Genomic DNA, 17,817 nt, shown 5'->3' on the forward strand with positions numbered 1-17,817 from the left:
AACTGATTCTCTATAAGGTTCACAAAAGTTTATAGGTATGTACTCAGTCCCAATGCACCAGAATTTAACATTTTCATGAAGAAAACAGCAACAAAGGTGGTAATTTTTTCTGTTGTGCTAGGCAATGAAAGTCATTAACAGTTAAAGACATAGCTCCTGGCATCAAGGAGTTTAAAATCTAATTATTCTGATTTTTAAGATGCATCTTCTACTATGCAGAATTATCTATGTTTTTATAATTATGTATCCATGTTTCAAAACAACACTCAGAATAACCTACATGATCCATTAATTTCATTTCCATTATCCTTAGGAAAAGATTTAATGGTATTTTAGAAAATGATATATAACCATTTACTTTATAAATACTATCAACACTTCAGGAAAAAAAAAGCAACATAGTCGTCTTAAAAAGAAAGATGAAAATAATTAAGTCTGCTGAACAGACTCTTTCACACTAAAAAATAAAGCAATAATTGCTTTCCCTCTAGAAGCCAAGAACGCAGAAAATATTACTACAACATAACTGATTAAAGATGCCTGTCAAGAACATAAAATTTTGACAATTTTTAAGACACTAAATTGCCATATGGAAGGTTTATCTACTTATCGATCTACTTATCTCCTACCCACCTCCAAATTATAAAAACAAAATTAAAAAACACCCAACAATTGGTCTTTTTTTTTTTTTTAAGTTGTTTGCTCTTTACAAAGAAACAAAAGAATCTGTGGCAAGGTACAACTCACCTACAAACAACACAGGCCAATCCCATCTCCATGGCAAAATCATCAGCACTGGTCTCCTCAAAGCTGGAAAGGTCAGCCATAGCTAAATCCTTGCTGGTTTGGACAGTAATGGGAGAGGACCGTGTCTCTGGTTTCTCCAATCTAGGTTTCTTTGGAATATCAACCCCTTCAGTGATGTCTGATTTCATCTATAAAAAGCACCCAATCAGAAAGTAACACGTTAGAATAAACTTTAAATCACTGAGAGATGTGATAGTCACATCTATCACAAGATAAGATAGACAGTGTGCAATGACCAAGTCCACTCAACAGATATTTTCACATAGTTAGGGAGAGATGTACACACTAAAGACCTGGAGAACATTTATAATAATTCATAATCAGTATGTTAAAAGAATCCAACAAGGTAGAAATAAATAAATCAGAACAGTTTAGCATGCATCTGTATTTCTCTTTGAACTCTTTTATCCATTAAAGAATCCTGGAAGGGCTTCCCTGGTGGCGCAGTGGTTGAGAATCTGCCTGCCAATGCGGGGGACACGGGTTCGAGACCTGGTCTGGGAAGATCCCACATGCCGCGGAGCAACTAGGCCCGTGAGCCACAATTACTGAGCCTGCGCGTCTGGAGCCTGTGCTCCGCAACAAGAGAGGCCGCGACAGTGAGAGGCCTGCACACAGCGATGAAGAGTGGCCCCCGCTTGCCACAACTAGAGAAAGCCCTCACACAGAAACGAAGACCCAACACACCCAAAAAATAAATAAATAAATAAATTCATTTAAAAAAAAAAAAAAAAAAAGAATCTTGGAAGTTCAGTGGATTTACTTCCACTGCCCTCCCAACCCCCCATAGTACTACTAAGGCTATTTTTAAGGCTATTTTAAAATTTTAAATAATGAAGTAGTGATAGTTTATATTGAAAAGAAGTAAATAATGAACTTCTACCAGTCGTTCAGGCTTAACACATTGCCATATTTGCTTCAAAGCAAATTCTGGTCCCTCTCTTTAAGATATGTTATAGATATACCTGGTCAGACTGACAAAAATTAAAAAGTCTGATAAGACATGGAGAATTTGGAATTCTTATACCTTATTGGTGAGAGTATGAGTTTAGTACATCCACTATGTCTAATAATGTTGAAGATGTACCCATCCTATTACATCCACTTATAGGTATACATCCGATAGAAACTACCACCATGTGGGCAAAGACATACGTATAAAGCAGCTCACTGAAACTCCACCGTAATAGAGGAAAAGGAGAAATAAGCTAATTGCTCATCAGCAGGGGAATGGATAAACTGGTTTATTTATAGAATGAATATTCCACATGTTAGCTGAAAGAAATGTTCAAATCTACATGTATCAACATAGGTAAATTTCAAAAGCACATTGCTGAGTGGAAAAAGTTGCTAAAAGATATATATGAGATATATATATATGGAAAACAGATATATTTTCTAAATATTGGTTATTCATAAACTAAATTATACTGTTTTCTGTGCTTTTAAATTTATATAAAACAATGCAATATAGTTTATGAATAGCCAATATTTAGAAAAAAGTATGAAAACACCCCACCTTAAGGGAAGGGGTTACTAAAGTTTTTTTAAATGTATTTTTTACTAAGTGCTAAAATCCTAATAATTAACTATGTGCAGAAATCATTCAAAATAGACAATCCAAGAGTTATCTGTAACCCTGTTAAGGTACACACCATTCTGTAACAAATTTCATGTTTAGTCATTTACATGTTTATTCTTTCCTCGCCATCTTTTCTTTTCAACAACAGTTCCATCTAGAATACTTGAGTTATACATGAAATTAGTACATCTTCTAGAGCTCAAATATTTATTGACAACGACTTCAGTAAATGGTTTTAAAATGTTTCTAAATTTTAATTTTTCAGAAAACCAACACCCATAATTATCAAAATATATTTACTGAGTGGTTATTATGTACTTTTACCCACTATTATATACAAAAAGTAAGCACAAAACGTTTTTTGGCCTATAAACTGATTGATTCATTGACTGATTGACTAGAGTAAAACAAAATCTTACTTTATCAGCAGGTCTCTTTTCACTTTCCTTCTTTACCTTTTCAGTTGTTAGGACCTTGCCATTATTATTGCCAGAAGGAAGACTGGATGATGCTTTGGGCTCTTGCTTAATGGAAACAGTTTTTGTGCTTGAAATTTTGGGTGGTTCCACATCCTATAGGTGAAATTAAAAAGATACCCATAATTAAATATTCAGACTATCTAATATACTGTTAAAAAAAAACAGATCATAAGTCTAAACAACTATCAGTTAAAAATTAAGACATCATGTTGTGACCAATGTGTTGCCTTCTTCTTTAAACAACTTTATTGAGGAATAACTGATATACAAACTGCACCTATTTAAAGGGTAAAATTGGATAAGTTTCGCTCTATGGCTTCACGACTGTGAAACCATCACGACAATCAATATAAGGAACATATCCATCATCTCGCAAAGTGTCCTTGTTGCCCTTTGTAATCACTCTTAGAGGTAGACGTCCTAGAAAAACTAAGCGACCCAGTCTCAGGCAACCACAAATCTGCTTTCTGCAACTATAGATTAGTTTGCATTTCCTAGAAGTTTTCATAAATGGAATCATGCAGTATATACTCTCTTTTTCTGGCTTCTTTCACTCAGCAATATTTATTTTGAGATTCATCAATGTTGTTGAGTGTAGCAAAAGTTCATTTCTTTTGCTGCTGAATAGTACTCCATTGAACAAATACACCATGATTTGTTTATTCATTTACCTATTAATGGACATTTGGGTTGTTTCCAGTTTGGCCTATTACGAATAAAGATATTATGAACATTCAGGTACAAATCTTTATATGGACATATACTTTCATTTCTCTAGAATAAACATCTAGGAGCGGAATGTCTGGATCACATGGTAGGTTTATGCTTAACTTTTTAAGAAACCGCCAAACCATGTTCCAAAGTGATATAGCATTTTATATTTCCATCAGGAGTATATAAGAGTCCCAGTTCCTTCACAGCCTCCTATCCTCACCAATGCTTGGTATGGCTAATCTTTTTAATTTTAGACATTTTAATAGGTATGCAGTGGCATATCACTGTAGATTTAATTTACATTTCCCTAATGGCTAATGATGTTAAACATTTTTTTAAAGTGCTTTTTTTGCCACACATTTATCTTCTTTGGTAAAGCATTTGTTAAATTATTGAGTATAAAGAGCTCTTTGTAGATTCTGGATACAAGTCCTTTATCAGATACATCATTTGCAAACCTATTCTCTCAGTCTGTGGCTTATCTTTCCCTTCTATTTTAAACTTGGAACCCTTGTTATTTTTACTCTTTGCTGATATGTATATATATTTGTTATCTGTTGTTGTTAAAAGTAAAGAAAGCTTATGCACATAGTAGCTCCTTGGAATTATCCCCAGTTGATAGTGTTTATAAGCACACCACTGCTTCTAGGTGATTCTCACACAATTCTAGAGATGGAAACGTTCAGTTAAAGAATAAAATTAAATGAATCTGTGTTTTAAAAACACCTAGCAGAGCATTTTCTCTAAACTGACCATGAGAAGTCATTTCCAGTTAGAAACCTAAGGGCAGGAGGCTTTTTAATTGTAACAAACTTCTTATGTACTTTAACAGACGAAATTCCTTCTGTTTTAGAATCTCAGAATACTGCTTCTTTAGTAATAATAGGAATTTCCTGTTTGGCCTATATCAATACTCAGAGCAGAATGAATTTGTTAGTATACTTTGTTGAGTTTTATTAATTTGGTTGGCTTGAGCTCTTTGAACCTACCAGAATGCGAATGGTGAAAGAAATGAAGTCACAATGGCTCTACTACTCAAAAGACAATAAAACGGTTTGAGAATACCAGAGCTAGTTTTCAAAGGCTGGTAGCAAAATATCACTGATCACTGGGACACTGAGTCTGGGACTTGGCCCTGTCTTGAGTTTGAGATTCTGGATTAGACTGAGCTAGTCATGTAGTTCTGTCCTCTCCTTCTCAGTTTGGTATCTAGGTGTTCATAGACCTGGGTGACATGAAGTTTCAAGGCTAGAGCTTTAGAAAGGTTTGAAAGAATGTCTTAGGTATTAGAGAATATAATAAGAGCTATCATTCACTAAAAGTCTATTATGTACCAGGTAGACACTGCACTAGGTAGCTGACATACTTTATCTCTTAATTTTCACAACTTTGTAAGGTAATTCTTATTATCCTCATTTTAATAATAAAGAAACAGAGGCTGGGTGAAATGAAGTTACTATGAACCTTAACTTCCTTATTGTAAAATAAAAATAAATAATACCTATCTCAAAGGATAGTTATCACAATTAAAATTAATTATACACATATACCACTGAGAAAAGTACCTAGGACACAGTAAATGTTCAAGATATGTTATCTATCACCACACTAGTAAGAGGTAAGCTGGGATTTAAAACAGGTTTGTCTTGTTCCAAAATGTATATTCTTTTCACATAAAGCTACTTGGTCACTTTGTTATTATCATGATGGGAGCTACACAGTTCTCACATTTCATCTATACCTCCTTTATTCCTTACATTATCCTATACATATTTAATTCACTTCATTGCAAAATCCCTGTCCTTTTATTTTTTGCCCCTAAAACATTAGAGAATAATTATAACACAGGTTACAGTTTCATTCAGCAGCTTAAAAAAATATTCTGATCATAAAGAATTAGAAACTGAAATATATCTTAAGTGGGTTTCTATACGAATAAAGTAGTAGAACAGAATATCCCCCACTCCCAGCTAACTTTTCTATATAGTGTAACAGTTCTCTGAAAGCTTGAAGGAAGAAAATAACACTATAAATTTCTTCATGCCACAAAGAAAGATTATTTGGCAGAGAGATTGTTTCGAGACGGTCTAAATGTTAACACTGTTCTACTACAGGCTTTACAAAACTTCCTCCAAGCTTTTTATCCAGGTAGGTACCTTTTGAGATGGACGGTAACTTGAATCAATGCCCCGAGCCAAAGATTCATCAAGTAGTGCTTTTAGCTTTTCAGCAGAATCCTTACTCTTTGAATGTAAGAAGCCTAGTGCTTTCAAAAAAATGGGATCAAGTTCCAAGTTCACAGTAGCAGCCATTGCAAACACCTGAAGAAAAAAAAGAGAGGAAAGTAATTTACAGACAATGGGTAATTATCTGTAAAAGTTTATCTTGGTCTTTTGTTTATAATGGGTAATACTGTGTACCTGATACAAAATTCAAAGTGTCCAAAAGGTTATTACGGATAAAAGTAAATTTTCTTCTTTTCCCTAACTGGCATTATCTAGGTCTTTTCTCCTGAAGCAAGAATGTTACCAGTTTTCTCTGTATCCATATCCTTGGCAAAATTTTAAATCCAGATAAACTCCTCCCCACCACAGAGCCCCTTCCTAACACCTGGCTGCCTTGGGTCTTTGTTGCTGTGCACTGGCTTTCTCTAGTTGCATCGAGCAGGGGCTACTCTTCCTTGTGGTGCGTGGGATTCTCATCATGGTGGCTTCTTTTGTTGCAGAGCATGGGCTCTAGGAGCAAGGGCTTCAGTAGTTGTGGCTTGCGGGCTCTAGAGTGCAGGCTCAGTAGCTGTGGCGCACGGGCTTAGTTGCTCTGTGGCATGTGGGATCTTCCCGGACCAGGGCTTGAACCCGTGTCCCCTGCATTGGCAGGCGGATTCTTAACCACTGAGCCACCAGGGAAGTCCCCTAACACCATTTTAAAATAATACACATAATCCAGTACACAGGAACTTGATGTGTTTAGGTCAAGTTTAGTATATGTCAAAATTTCTTCTCTCAAACTTTATTTTCACCAAAAAAAAAAAAAAAAGAAAAAGATTGGGGGAAGGGTGTCACTGGAGGACAATGGTTAGAGGACGCATTAAGCAATAAGCTTTAAAGGTCAGTGCTGAAACCTTTACCTCAACTATCTTTTTTTGCCTCCTTAGTCCTCAGCCCCAATTCTGAGTGCCTCAGAAACATACTAATGATAATGTTATTGCATCACATTTAGATTGTGGTATCTCATGCATTAACCTGTTTTTGAAAAGCAAGGTGTCTGAGAAATGGTGCCAAACCATTGATCAACATTCTAGGGCTTGAAATTGTCTTCTATCCTCAAGGTTAATATAATGATGCAACACACTTGCACTGCTAGAGTTAAGGATCTGTCAGCAATTCCACAGTAACCTCTCATTTTCAGGGGTTTATAAAGCCATTAAAACTTGCTGTAGATTGAATCTTGGCATATGAAAGCTCAGCCTGAAAATGGATTTTGTTTGTTCCTTCCCCATCCACTTCCCCCCTAATATTTCTCCAACTCTCACAGGAAACACACACACACACACCCCACTAGCCTTTTTTTTTTTTTTTAAGTTTTAAAGAAGGTATTAGATATCTACCTGATAGCCACAAAATTATTGTCAAATTCTGTGCTCTACTCAATCACCCATGAGAAGGGGTCTAAAGGCCAATACTAAAAGAAAAATAATCTACCTCAAACAGTTAAAAATTGGTAATAATTAAATAAAAATTGAGAAGCAACCTCTGTCACTTCCTAAGATTGTACTATTACATACATCATCTATATATAATGATAGGTGGGGGTTTTTTTCTTTTAAATTTACTCATGATGAGGCTTCCCCGGTGGCGCAGTGGTTGAGAATCTGCCTGCTAATGCAGGAGACACGGGTTCGAGCCCTGGTCTGGGAAGATCCCACATGCCGCGGGGCAACTAGGCCCGTGCGCCACAACTACTGAGCCTGCACGTCTGTAATTGGCAGAATGGGATGGCAGGACCTTTAAGTAAGATTCAGATCAAGCAAATTAGCTTTGTTTTTGCCAAAGAAAAGTATTTCGTTGAGCCAGATGACAATTTTGTAGCCTAAACTATCTGCGCTGGCTCTGTCTACCTTCTGAACTACTCTCATAATTGATAATTCTGAGTTTAATTTAAGCATAGCTGCACACTCAAGAGAGAGTTAAGGAAAGAACTAGAAGCTGTGTCTTGGATAAATGTATAAATTAGTCTGGATAACTCTGCACAGTCTGTTTTTCTGGACAGAAGTACTTCAAATAAAGAAAGCAGCCGCAAGGTCAAATGTTACGTAGGCCAAGTCCTTCATCCTCGGAGAGGTAAATGAAGGTGTAAAGTAGGTACCCAGTTTCAAATGAAAACAAATAAAAATCAATCACAAGGAACCCCAAAAGTCATGTCTTGATAAAAAGAAGGCTCGGGGCTTCCCTGGTGGCACAGTGGTTGAGAATCTGCCTGCTAATGCAGGGGACACGGGTTCGAGCCCTGGTCTGGGAAGATCCCACATGCCGCGGAGCAACTAGGCCCGTGAACCACAACTGCTGAGCCTGCGCGTCTGGAGCCTGTGCTCCGCAACAAGAGAGGCCACGACAGTGAAAGGCCCGCACACCGCGATGAAGAGTGGCCCCCACATGCCACAACTAGAGAAAGCCCTCGCACAGAAACAGAGACCCAACACAGCCATAAATAAATAACAAAAAAAAAAAAAAAATTTACTCATGAGGCTGGTCATCATATACATTCTGAGGAGAAGAGGTCCTCATTAAAATGTCCATGATGAAAAGGAGTAAAGCTGCCGCTCCTTCTGAGTGCACAAGGGAACACAGCCCAGTCTTTCTACTGACCTAACTTTTTTGGTTAGCTAAAGAGCTAACTATCTGTATTATGAGGTACTGAAAATATTGAAACTTAGAAGAATCCTTTAATATACTAGGAAAACCATTACTTGAAATTTCTATGCTGAAAATTAGAAGCCAAGTATTTATGGTTATGTACTTCCATAATCACAGATAAAAGGTTTATATTACAGATTAGGTGACAAGAGTCAGCACCTAGATTACGAGACCAGACCACAGATCACGTCATCAACACCAATTTGGAGTCAGTTATTTTTATATGATCCTGCAATTATAAAACTGAACAGACTTTATACCCCTGCCCTAAATTACTAACATATTCCTCTAGCCAGTGGTCTCCACAGTAGAATAGAGAAAAAAAATGTTAGAATTTCTTTTTATTTTTAATCTTTTATTAAAAAAACTATTAATATACATAGTGATAGCAGTATATGCATATAATTGGCAACTAAGTACACATATAAGGAAGTGAGCTCAATTTTTTTACTCATGGAATGAATGATGAGAATACTTTGGAGACCAATGCTTTAGCCTTTCTAGCAACTTCCAGTTTCCCTTTCCCTATTATATATACATAATGGCTGCTTTAAGGTACAAACTTACCTTCCCCTTGAAAGTCCCTCCGGCACTCATTCAGCTCAGCCCTTCCCCCTCTCCACATTAACTTCATTGCTAGCTGCCCATCGTCTTCTAGCCCCTACTCATTACCAACATATTCCCCTATATTTTCCATTTTTTTCTCAAGCAGTCCTTTTATCGCTTTACCTTTACTATCCCCACTCATCCACACAGACATCACCTGTTTCACAGCCTTCTCCCAAGTAGTGAGCTGTCCCTACTCAAAGAGCCAAGAGCAAAGAGCAATACTCCATATTGCTGTTTTCGGAAAAATACTCCACAATCACCATTTATCAACATCTTCTCTTGAAATCCACACCTGCATCTTCATTGTTGCTAATGTACAGAACATTTGCACCAGGCTCATCTTTTCCTCTCCCCCTGCCATCATCTTTGGTAATTTTAGCATCTATATTGACATTCTTCTCCAACTTCCTGCACTAGTTTTATTTAGATCTTCAACCTCAAGGAGCTTCATCTTCAGCCACTGAGACCTGAAACTTGACACAACTATTCTCCTGCTTGACCACAGTCAATTCTCCTTTTTTTTTTTTTTTTAAATTTTATTTATTTATTTATTTATGACTGTGTTGGGTCTTCATTTCTGTGCAAGGGCTTTCTCTAGTTGCGGCAAGTGGGGGCCACTCTTCATCGCGGTGCGCGGGCCTCTCACCATCACGGCCTCTCTTGTTGCGGAGCACAGGTTCCAGATGCGCAGGCTCAGTAATTGTGGCTCACGGGCTTAGTTGCTCCGCAGCATGTGGGATCTTCCCAGACTAGGGCTCGAACCCGTGTCCCCTGCATTGGCAGGCAGATTCTCAACCACTGCGCCACCAGGGAAGCCCAATTCTCCTTTTTAACTACAATCTTCCATCACTCTATCTCTTTTACTGCTTTGACCCAGGAGCCTCTTCAGGGTACCAAGTCAATCTTTCTTTTAAAAAATTTCTTTACTCCCATTCATCTATCCTTTGAATTTATAGAGACCTCCACTTTCTTGGTCCCTCTGCTCTCTCCTTACTGGCACCTTCTTGACCGAACTTCTTTTCCTTGTCCAACAGAAAAAACAGGAGTTGGGCCTAAAATAAAACACTCATGGTTATGTGTTTTATCCTTTATATTTTAGTTTTCTATCCTCCTTTCCCTCCCCCTTTTCTATTGCCTTCTCCAGTTTCTATTACTTCTCCTTTCTTACTGGCAAACGCACATACAGTAGTCCCCCCATTACCTGTGGTTTCACTTTCTGACATTTTAGTTACCTGCAGTTAGAAAATACTGAATGGAAAATTCCAGAAATAAACAATTCATAAGTTTTAAATTGCACACCATTTTGAGTACTATGATGAAATCTCATGCCAGCTCAGTCCATCCTGCTTGGGATGTGAATCATCCCTTTGTCCAGTGAATCCCGTCTGTTAGTCACTAGCCAGCTCAGTTATCAGACTGACTGTCATGGTATTGCAGTGCTTGTGTTCAAGTCACCTTATTATTATTTATTTAATGCTCCCAAAGAGCCAGAGTAGTGATGCATGCAATTCAGATATGCCAAAGAAGTTGCAAAGTGCTTCCTCTAAGTGAAAAAGTGAAAGTTTTAAACTTAATAAGAAAAAAACTGTATGCTCATATGCTGAGGTTGCTAAAATCTATGGTAAGAACGAGTCTTCTATCTGTGAAATTGTGAAGAAGGAAAATTTGTGCTAGTTTTGCTGTCGTACCTCAGACTGCAAAAGTTATAGCCACAGTCCATAAGTGCTTAGTTAGAATGGAAAAGGCATTAAATTTGTGGGTGGAGGACATGAACAGAATGTTCCAACTGACAGCAATGCGTTGGGCCAGAAAGCATTGAACATCTACAAAAACTTCAGCAAGAGATCCCCTGAAATGAGTGACACCAAGCCATTTACTGCAAGTAAGGGATGGTTACACAGATTCAGGAATAGGTTTAGACTGAAAAATAAAAAAATTACTGGAGAGGCTGTGTCTGCCAATGAAGAAGCCACTGTCACATTTCTGGCAGAGTTGAAGAACTTAAGGAGAGAGACCATGTTCACATAACTTTTATTATAATATGTTGTTATAATCATTCTATTTTATTATTAGTTATTGTTGTTAATCTCTTACTGTGCCTAATTTATTCATAAAACTTTATCACAGGTATGTATGTATAGGAAAAAAACCAGTATATATAGGGTTTGGTACTATCCATGGTTTCAGGCATCCACTGGGAGTCTTGGAACATATCCCACATGGATAAGGGGGGAATGAATAGTGAAAGAAATTTATTTCCTTCTACTGAAGTCCTAAAGAGGTCAGCAACTGTGGTGTAAATTTGTCACTTTATCTCCTTTATTATTTCCAAGAATATTTTCCAGGAGTTACACCAAATCATGTTACTTCTATATAGTTCTTTCCTGTATATTCTAAAACTCATGATCAAAATAGATTGTAAAAGAGCTTTCTTATTGTGGATTAGAATTCTAGAAAACAAAGTCCTAGGTGTGTGTAGATATAGCTACAAATACATACAGAAATTTAATGCTTTAAATGTAGATTTAATTTCAAATCTAGATGTTGTTTTAAAAAAAGAAGAATGCAGAAAACTAATAATAATCACCACTTTTAAAAATGTCAGTGGCCTAGGAAGGTGGCAATAGTGATGTTGGTGGGAACAAAGTCTTAGCTCACGTTAGGAGCTAAGACTTATATACCTTAGTTATATACAGTAAATGTATATAAGTAACACAGAAATTCCCACTTCTAAATAATCACCTTTTTTCTCCATCTTTTTTATCCTTCATGGTCCAGCCTTTCAGAGACTCTCTTCTAGCACTCTAAGCATCCTTGTCCCATAGTTCTACAGTTTCATCTACTTTATAGTCATCCATCCTTTTTACCTTCTCCCTGCCTGCACCCAAAATCTAAGTGCAGCTGAGAGGAATACACACACTCTGTATCTTCAGAGTCACTAATCCCATCTAGGCACTCAACACAACTTAGCAATCCTATCATGTTTCTCTGGTCAACTCATTTCCCCACTTTCTGCAAAGACCAGTCACATTTTCTCCATTTTCCTTGAAACTGTTTCTCTGTCTTAGTAGATGTCCTCATCTACTTCACAGAGAAAACAGAAAGTGTCAGAGAGGAACTAAATCAACTTTCTGACACATCTACAAATATACCTGCACCAATCCTTTCCTCTTTCCCACCTTTTAAATAAGAGGGTGGCTCTCCATGTAATGCCACCTGTGCCTGGAACCTATCTTTTTCCTCCCGCTCTGAAACCTTGAGCTATGAACTATTCCTATGTCTTCTCCGCCACTCACAAACCTCCCTCCCCCAGCCTCTTTCTTTCTACTGGCATCTTTTCATTGACCTTTAAATATCTTCTATCCTATCTTCTTCATTTTATAGCAAAACTTCTTCTACATTTTATACTTTTTCTTCATTCCTTCTGCTTATATAGCATTTCCTGCAATTTGGCCTTTGTCCCACCATTCCATGGAAATACAAATACCAAATACCAAATACCAAAGTATTCACAGCTTTAGTCAGGTTAGTATAATAAATACTATTTTTTCCTCCTACTTCTTTCTTGGTCTTCTTTGTAGATTCCTCAAAAATCTTGAGGAATCAAAAATGAGTTGCTCAAGATTAGGTTCTGGGTCTCTTCTTTCACTCTACACCTTCTTCTCAAAATGTCCCCTTTGGATCAGCAGCAATAGGCATCACCTGGGAACCTGTTAGATATTCAAACTCTCAGTCTCCACAACCATACCTACTAATGAAAACGCTCTGGGAGTGAGGCCCAGAAATTTCCATTAAATCTTCCAGATGGTTCTGATCTACTCTAAAAGTTTCAGAATTACTGCCCTAGACAATTTGACCTATCCCCTTTTGCCAGTAATTACATATTTATCTCTCCAGCCCATGCGTCTCTTCCAAGATTCAACTGCCAGCTTGACTTGGATATCTCACTGGTGCCACCTATTCAACATGCCCCTAACAGAGCCACTCATAAACTCTTCTCTCAACCAGTTCTTCCCCTAATCTCCCCTTTCTCAAATGATACTTATCCCATTGCTCCAGCCAGAAACCTGAGAATCAGCTTTAACTCCTTCCACTTCAACCCCTGCTTCCCATTCAATCACCAAACCTCTTATACATATTTCAAATTCATCTACCTTTTTCAATCCTTATTACCACACCCTAGACCAAGCTACCATCATGCAGCTATTATCTGGCCCACTGTAAGAGCTTAATCAGAACCCCACAATCGGGACTTCCCTGGAGGTGCAGTGGTTAAGAATCAGCCTGCCAATACAGGAACATAGGTTCAAGCCTGGTCCAGGAAGATCCCACATGCCATGGAGCAACTAAGCCCCTGCACCACAACTCATGAGCCTGCACTCTAGAGCCCGTGAACCACAACTACTGAGCCCACGTGCCACAACTACTGAAGCCCGCGTGCCTACAGCCCGTGCTCCACAACAAGAGAAGCCATCGCAATGCGAAGCCCGTGCACTGCAAAGAAGAGAAGCCCCTGCTCGCTGCAACTAGAGAAAGCCCGTGCAACAACGAAGACCCAATGCAGCCAAAAAAAAAAAAAGCCTCAAAATCACTCTTGCCCCTTTCCAAATATTTTTATATCATCCACTTGTTTAAAATACTCCTTTTCACTTCTTACTGTCCAAAGGTTAAAGAACAAGATTCTTAAAAAGGTCTCTAATGCCCTACATGATCTGGTAATACATGTAAAGCAGTTACAACTGTACCCGGCACAGAGCACAATTGATCATTAAATGTTACCTAGTATCTCAAGCTATTCCCACTTTCTGTTGTAACCACATGACTTATTTCAAATCTTTCAACATATACTCTTTTTTACCCCAGCTCTTTAGTAGAAAGCGTCCCTTGCCTCATCTTATTCATCCTTCTAGTCTCAATTTTTTTCTGCACATTCCCCTAACAAAATAAGGAGTCTTACTGTTATATGGTCCTAAAACATCCTGTATTTACACGTCATAGCTACTACACTGTTAATTATGTAAACAGGGTTTGTCTTTCTCAGTAGAACGTAGGTTCCATGAGGGCCAGCACTGACCTTATCTGCTGCTGTAATCCCTGTTTCTAGCAGAGTGCCTGGCAGATAGCAGGCACTCAGTAAATGCTGGCCAAGTGAATACATGTTATTCACTTTCTCTTTCAAAAATCTTCCTCCTCCACGAGTAATACTCAGCTTTCCTGGTTTTCTTTTTCTGTCTCTGGCTACTCTTTCTCTGGGTCATCTTTTCATCCCCATTGCTCTTGGTATTGCCCAAGTATCTATTCTTGTCTATTTTCTTTAGTTCTGCTACCAATTTCTTCCGTGGTGATCTTATATATATCATGTTTTCAACTTGATTTCACATGTTTATCCCCATTCCAATCTCTATTAAGCTCAAACCCCACATTTCCAACTGCTTAGTAAACATGTGTACCTGGTTGCCTTAATGGTATCTCAAATTCAGTTATGACTGAAATTGAGATGATGAATATCTTCCCTCAAAAGTTCCCTGTCCTGGGCTTCCCTGGTGGCGCAGTGGTTGAGAATCTGCCTGCTAATGCAGGGGACACGGGTTCGAGCCCTGGTCTGGGAAGATCCCACATGCCACGGAGCAGCTGGGCCCGTGAGCCACAATTGCTGAGCCTGCGCGTCTGGAGCCTGTGCCCCGCGACGGGAGGGGCCGCGATAGAGAAAGGCCCGCGCACCGCGATGAAGGGCGGTCCCCGCACCGCGATGAAGAGTGGCCCCCGCTTGCCGCAACTCGAGAAAGCCCTCGCACGAACCGAAGACCCAACACAGCCAAAAATAAATAAATAAATAAATAAGAAAATCCTTTAAAAAAAAAAAAAAAAAAAAAAGTTCCCTGTCCTGCACTTTCTTTCAATAAATGACACACTCTCCATTAATCAGGTCTGAGGCCTAAATCTCTGCCTCACTGAGTCCTCCCCAATTCCTTATATCTAAACAATCAGCAGGCCTTTCCTGTGAATTCTGACTCTGCAACGTTTCTCACATCTATTCCTGTTTTTCATTTCCACAGCTACTATTCAGATTCAGGTCTTTATTTGCTTTTTGTACTACAGCAACAATCTAGTTATTCTCCTTGACTTCAACACTGTTGCCATATTAATGTTCCTGCAACACATTTTTTCTTCCTTCCTTTTCTTTCTTTTTTCATTTTTTTCCTCAAAAATTAAGGATTCCCACTGCCTTTAAAATAAAGCCTAATTTCTTGGCCTACCATTTAAAAAGATTCAGTAACTGGCACAAAAACTTTAATTCTTCATCCCCAGACCTTCTGTAGCACAGAGCCATTAGCTGGGCTTGCTAATTCTACTCATTTTTTCTGACAAGCTTTTTACCCATTTTTATATTTCCAAATGCTATCAAGACCCAGTTCAAATACTCCTTCTCATGAGAACTTTACTCACAGCTACAGTGTTCTTCTCTACCCCCTATACAACTAATCGTGTCCTCCTAGGATATCTCAAAGTGCATTCTCATGGTACTGGAACTTTCTACCTTGACCCACACTCTTTTTTTGTACATTTGTATATTCTCTATAACACTCTGAGTACTTTAAGGAGAGAGGCTCTCTTTTTTGCCTACCACTCTGCTATTTTGCAAAGTACCACAAAATAATGGCTTTGGAATTATTAGAGATCAAAGTATATAGGTCTTTCCTCTCCTTCTACACAATTCTAATCATGTCCAAAATCCCTTCACAGAAAGCAATAAAAAAGAAATCCCAAGCCATCCCCACCCAACTGCCCCGCCCCACAAACCCTCAAACATCAAAAAAAGAAAAGCAATAAGAAACAAAAACACCTCTTTCATGACCGGGGACTTGTACAATGTTCCTATCTGCAACACTCTCTTCCCAATCCTTCATCTGATTTAAATTCATTAATCCCACTAGACTGTAAACTCCATGCAAGCAGGGACTTGTTTTATTCACTGTTATATACCTAGTGCTTGGAACTTCACAGATTCTCAAAAGTATTTGTAGAGTGAATGAACTAGGTTGCGTTTAAATGTCACTTTCTAGGGCTTCTGTGATTTCTCCAACCCAAATTGGGTACTCATATATAAATATATTCTTTCATCTAGATCTCATTTCCCACCCTACATGCGAATCTTAAAAGAAGTCCAAAGTTGATCATCTGTACGTGAACGAGATGAAGGAAATCGACCCTGTTCACGCAGAGTGCAATATTAGGGTTGCCATCACATAACAGCTCTAGAAAGCTTTGCCCTTTATGTCTTTGCAAGCTCTTGCAACCCTTTCTAATAAACAACCTTTTAAAGATGCTGCCCTTTTCATTCCCTCACTGAGTTCTTGGCCCTGGATTACACTGAAACCTTAGGCATACGTCCGGAAACATAAGGGAAGCGGAAAGACCCTGATTCCAAACCAACCAAGTGACAGTGAATCTGAAAAGCGACCAGAGACACTCAGACAAGGACTGCCAATCTTTTGATCAAAGTCACAACACACCCAAGGCCTAGCACAGGGGAAGGTCCTTGACAAGTGAGCTCGAGAGAAGGTGAGAGGCCGACAGAGGGAGCTGTCGAGAGAAGTCGCCAAAACCTTCCGCGGAAGGTCGGAGACAGGGTTCCAAGGACCTAGTCCCCGGGGCTGTGCCCTCGGTCCGCGTGCCCCAGCCCGCCACAACCCCCGAGGACGCACTACCCTCACTTAAGGGGAGAGCAGTCAGCCTGGGCACTGGACCGCCTGCAAATTACGAGATGTCCCCACAAGGAGGGAGGAAACTAAGACCGCACGGAACTACTCTCCCACCTCGCCCCTCGCAGAAGTCTCGAGCCTCCCAGAGTCGGCTGGGAGCCGGTGAGCTGGTAACAACTCACCGCTCCGCCCCGCTGCCCCGTCCGTTCCCGGTGGCCTGACGAACCGCTCCCGGCAGCAGCCGGCTCCGAGAGCGGAAAAACAAAGGTTCCCGCAGCAGGGTCGACTGGGGAACGTATTGGCTGTGCGACGGTAGGAAGTGACGTAACCCACTCTTTCCGGTCCGCCGGATTATGAATGATTGCGGGGGCCGCAGTTTCCCTGGCGCGGTCTTCGTTGTTTCTCTCCTGGCTTCGTTGGCTGCGTGTGGCCCGCGGGCGAAGACTTCCTGAAGTGGCCTCGGGAAACCCGGCTCGGGCGGGGCTGGAATGCGCTAGCGGTCCGTGTCACCCACACGCTCACGCACCCTCCCTGCCTGGCCGCGCCTCTGCGACCAGGTAAGGAGGGCGCTCGGGCCGCCGGCTCCGCAGTCCCCGGGACGCCGTAAAGCCGCCTCTTAGCATCTGGGGAAACAGGGTTGAGGATGTGGGGAAGGGCGGGAAGGGTGGGAAGGGTGGAGGGGTCCGGGCCCCTTCTCAGTTTTTCCAAGACCAATCCCCGTGGCTTCCTCTACTGATGGGGGAATGGAGCAGCTTCCAGTTTCAGCAGTCTGTGGGGTCGTTTGCCATTTGTTGCTAGGTGTAGTTTTAAGACCTCTTGGATCGCGCTTTAACTTTTTTTTTTCCAGTTAGTTTTTTATTCCAGCCCTTCCTCACTGGAGAAAGCAGTTGTATGTGAATACTACCTAACAGTTGCTCTAATGAACTTGCTTCATTTTGGGCCATTTGCTTCTCTTACACCATCAAAGCAGTGTTTCACTTTGGTTTTAAACTTCTACAGAAAGTTAGAGT

At 39.7% G+C, this 17,817-nt stretch overlaps 2 protein-coding genes across 8 annotated transcripts in view; one reads left to right on the forward strand and one right to left on the reverse strand.

The window, feature by feature from the left end:
- The window catches only part of INTS12 (integrator complex subunit 12), a 35,318-nt gene extending 18,191 nt beyond the window's left edge, over positions 1-17,127 (reverse strand). For 2 of the 5 annotated variants that reach the window (XM_057546803.1, XM_007190983.3), the window contains exons 1-4: positions 16,922-17,070; positions 5,739-5,903; positions 2,809-2,961; positions 748-935 (exon numbers count right to left, since the gene is read on the reverse strand). In XM_057546803.1, coding sequence (XP_057402786.1) covers positions 748-935; positions 2,809-2,961; positions 5,739-5,894 — 497 coding nt within the window. In that variant the 5' untranslated portion in view covers positions 5,895-5,903; positions 16,922-17,070. Of the gene's footprint in view, positions 1-747; positions 936-2,808; positions 2,962-5,738; positions 5,904-9,258; positions 10,157-16,921 lie in introns of all 5 variants that reach the window. The other 3 variants (XM_057546805.1, XM_057546804.1, XM_057546806.1) reach the window with 3 other exon arrangements.
- GSTCD (glutathione S-transferase C-terminal domain containing) overlaps positions 17,102-17,817 on the forward strand; it is a 128,555-nt gene continuing 127,839 nt past the window's right edge. For all 3 annotated transcript variants that reach the window (XM_007190986.2, XM_007190985.2, XM_007190988.2), the window contains exon 1: positions 17,102-17,364. The gene's annotated coding sequence lies outside the window, so the exon portion shown is untranslated. The remainder of the gene's footprint in view (positions 17,365-17,817) is intronic.

The sequence above is a fragment of the Balaenoptera acutorostrata genome, chromosome 5, assembly GCF_949987535.1.
Source record: "Balaenoptera acutorostrata chromosome 5, mBalAcu1.1, whole genome shotgun sequence".
Classification (NCBI taxonomy): Eukaryota; Metazoa; Chordata; class Mammalia; order Artiodactyla; family Balaenopteridae; genus Balaenoptera; species Balaenoptera acutorostrata.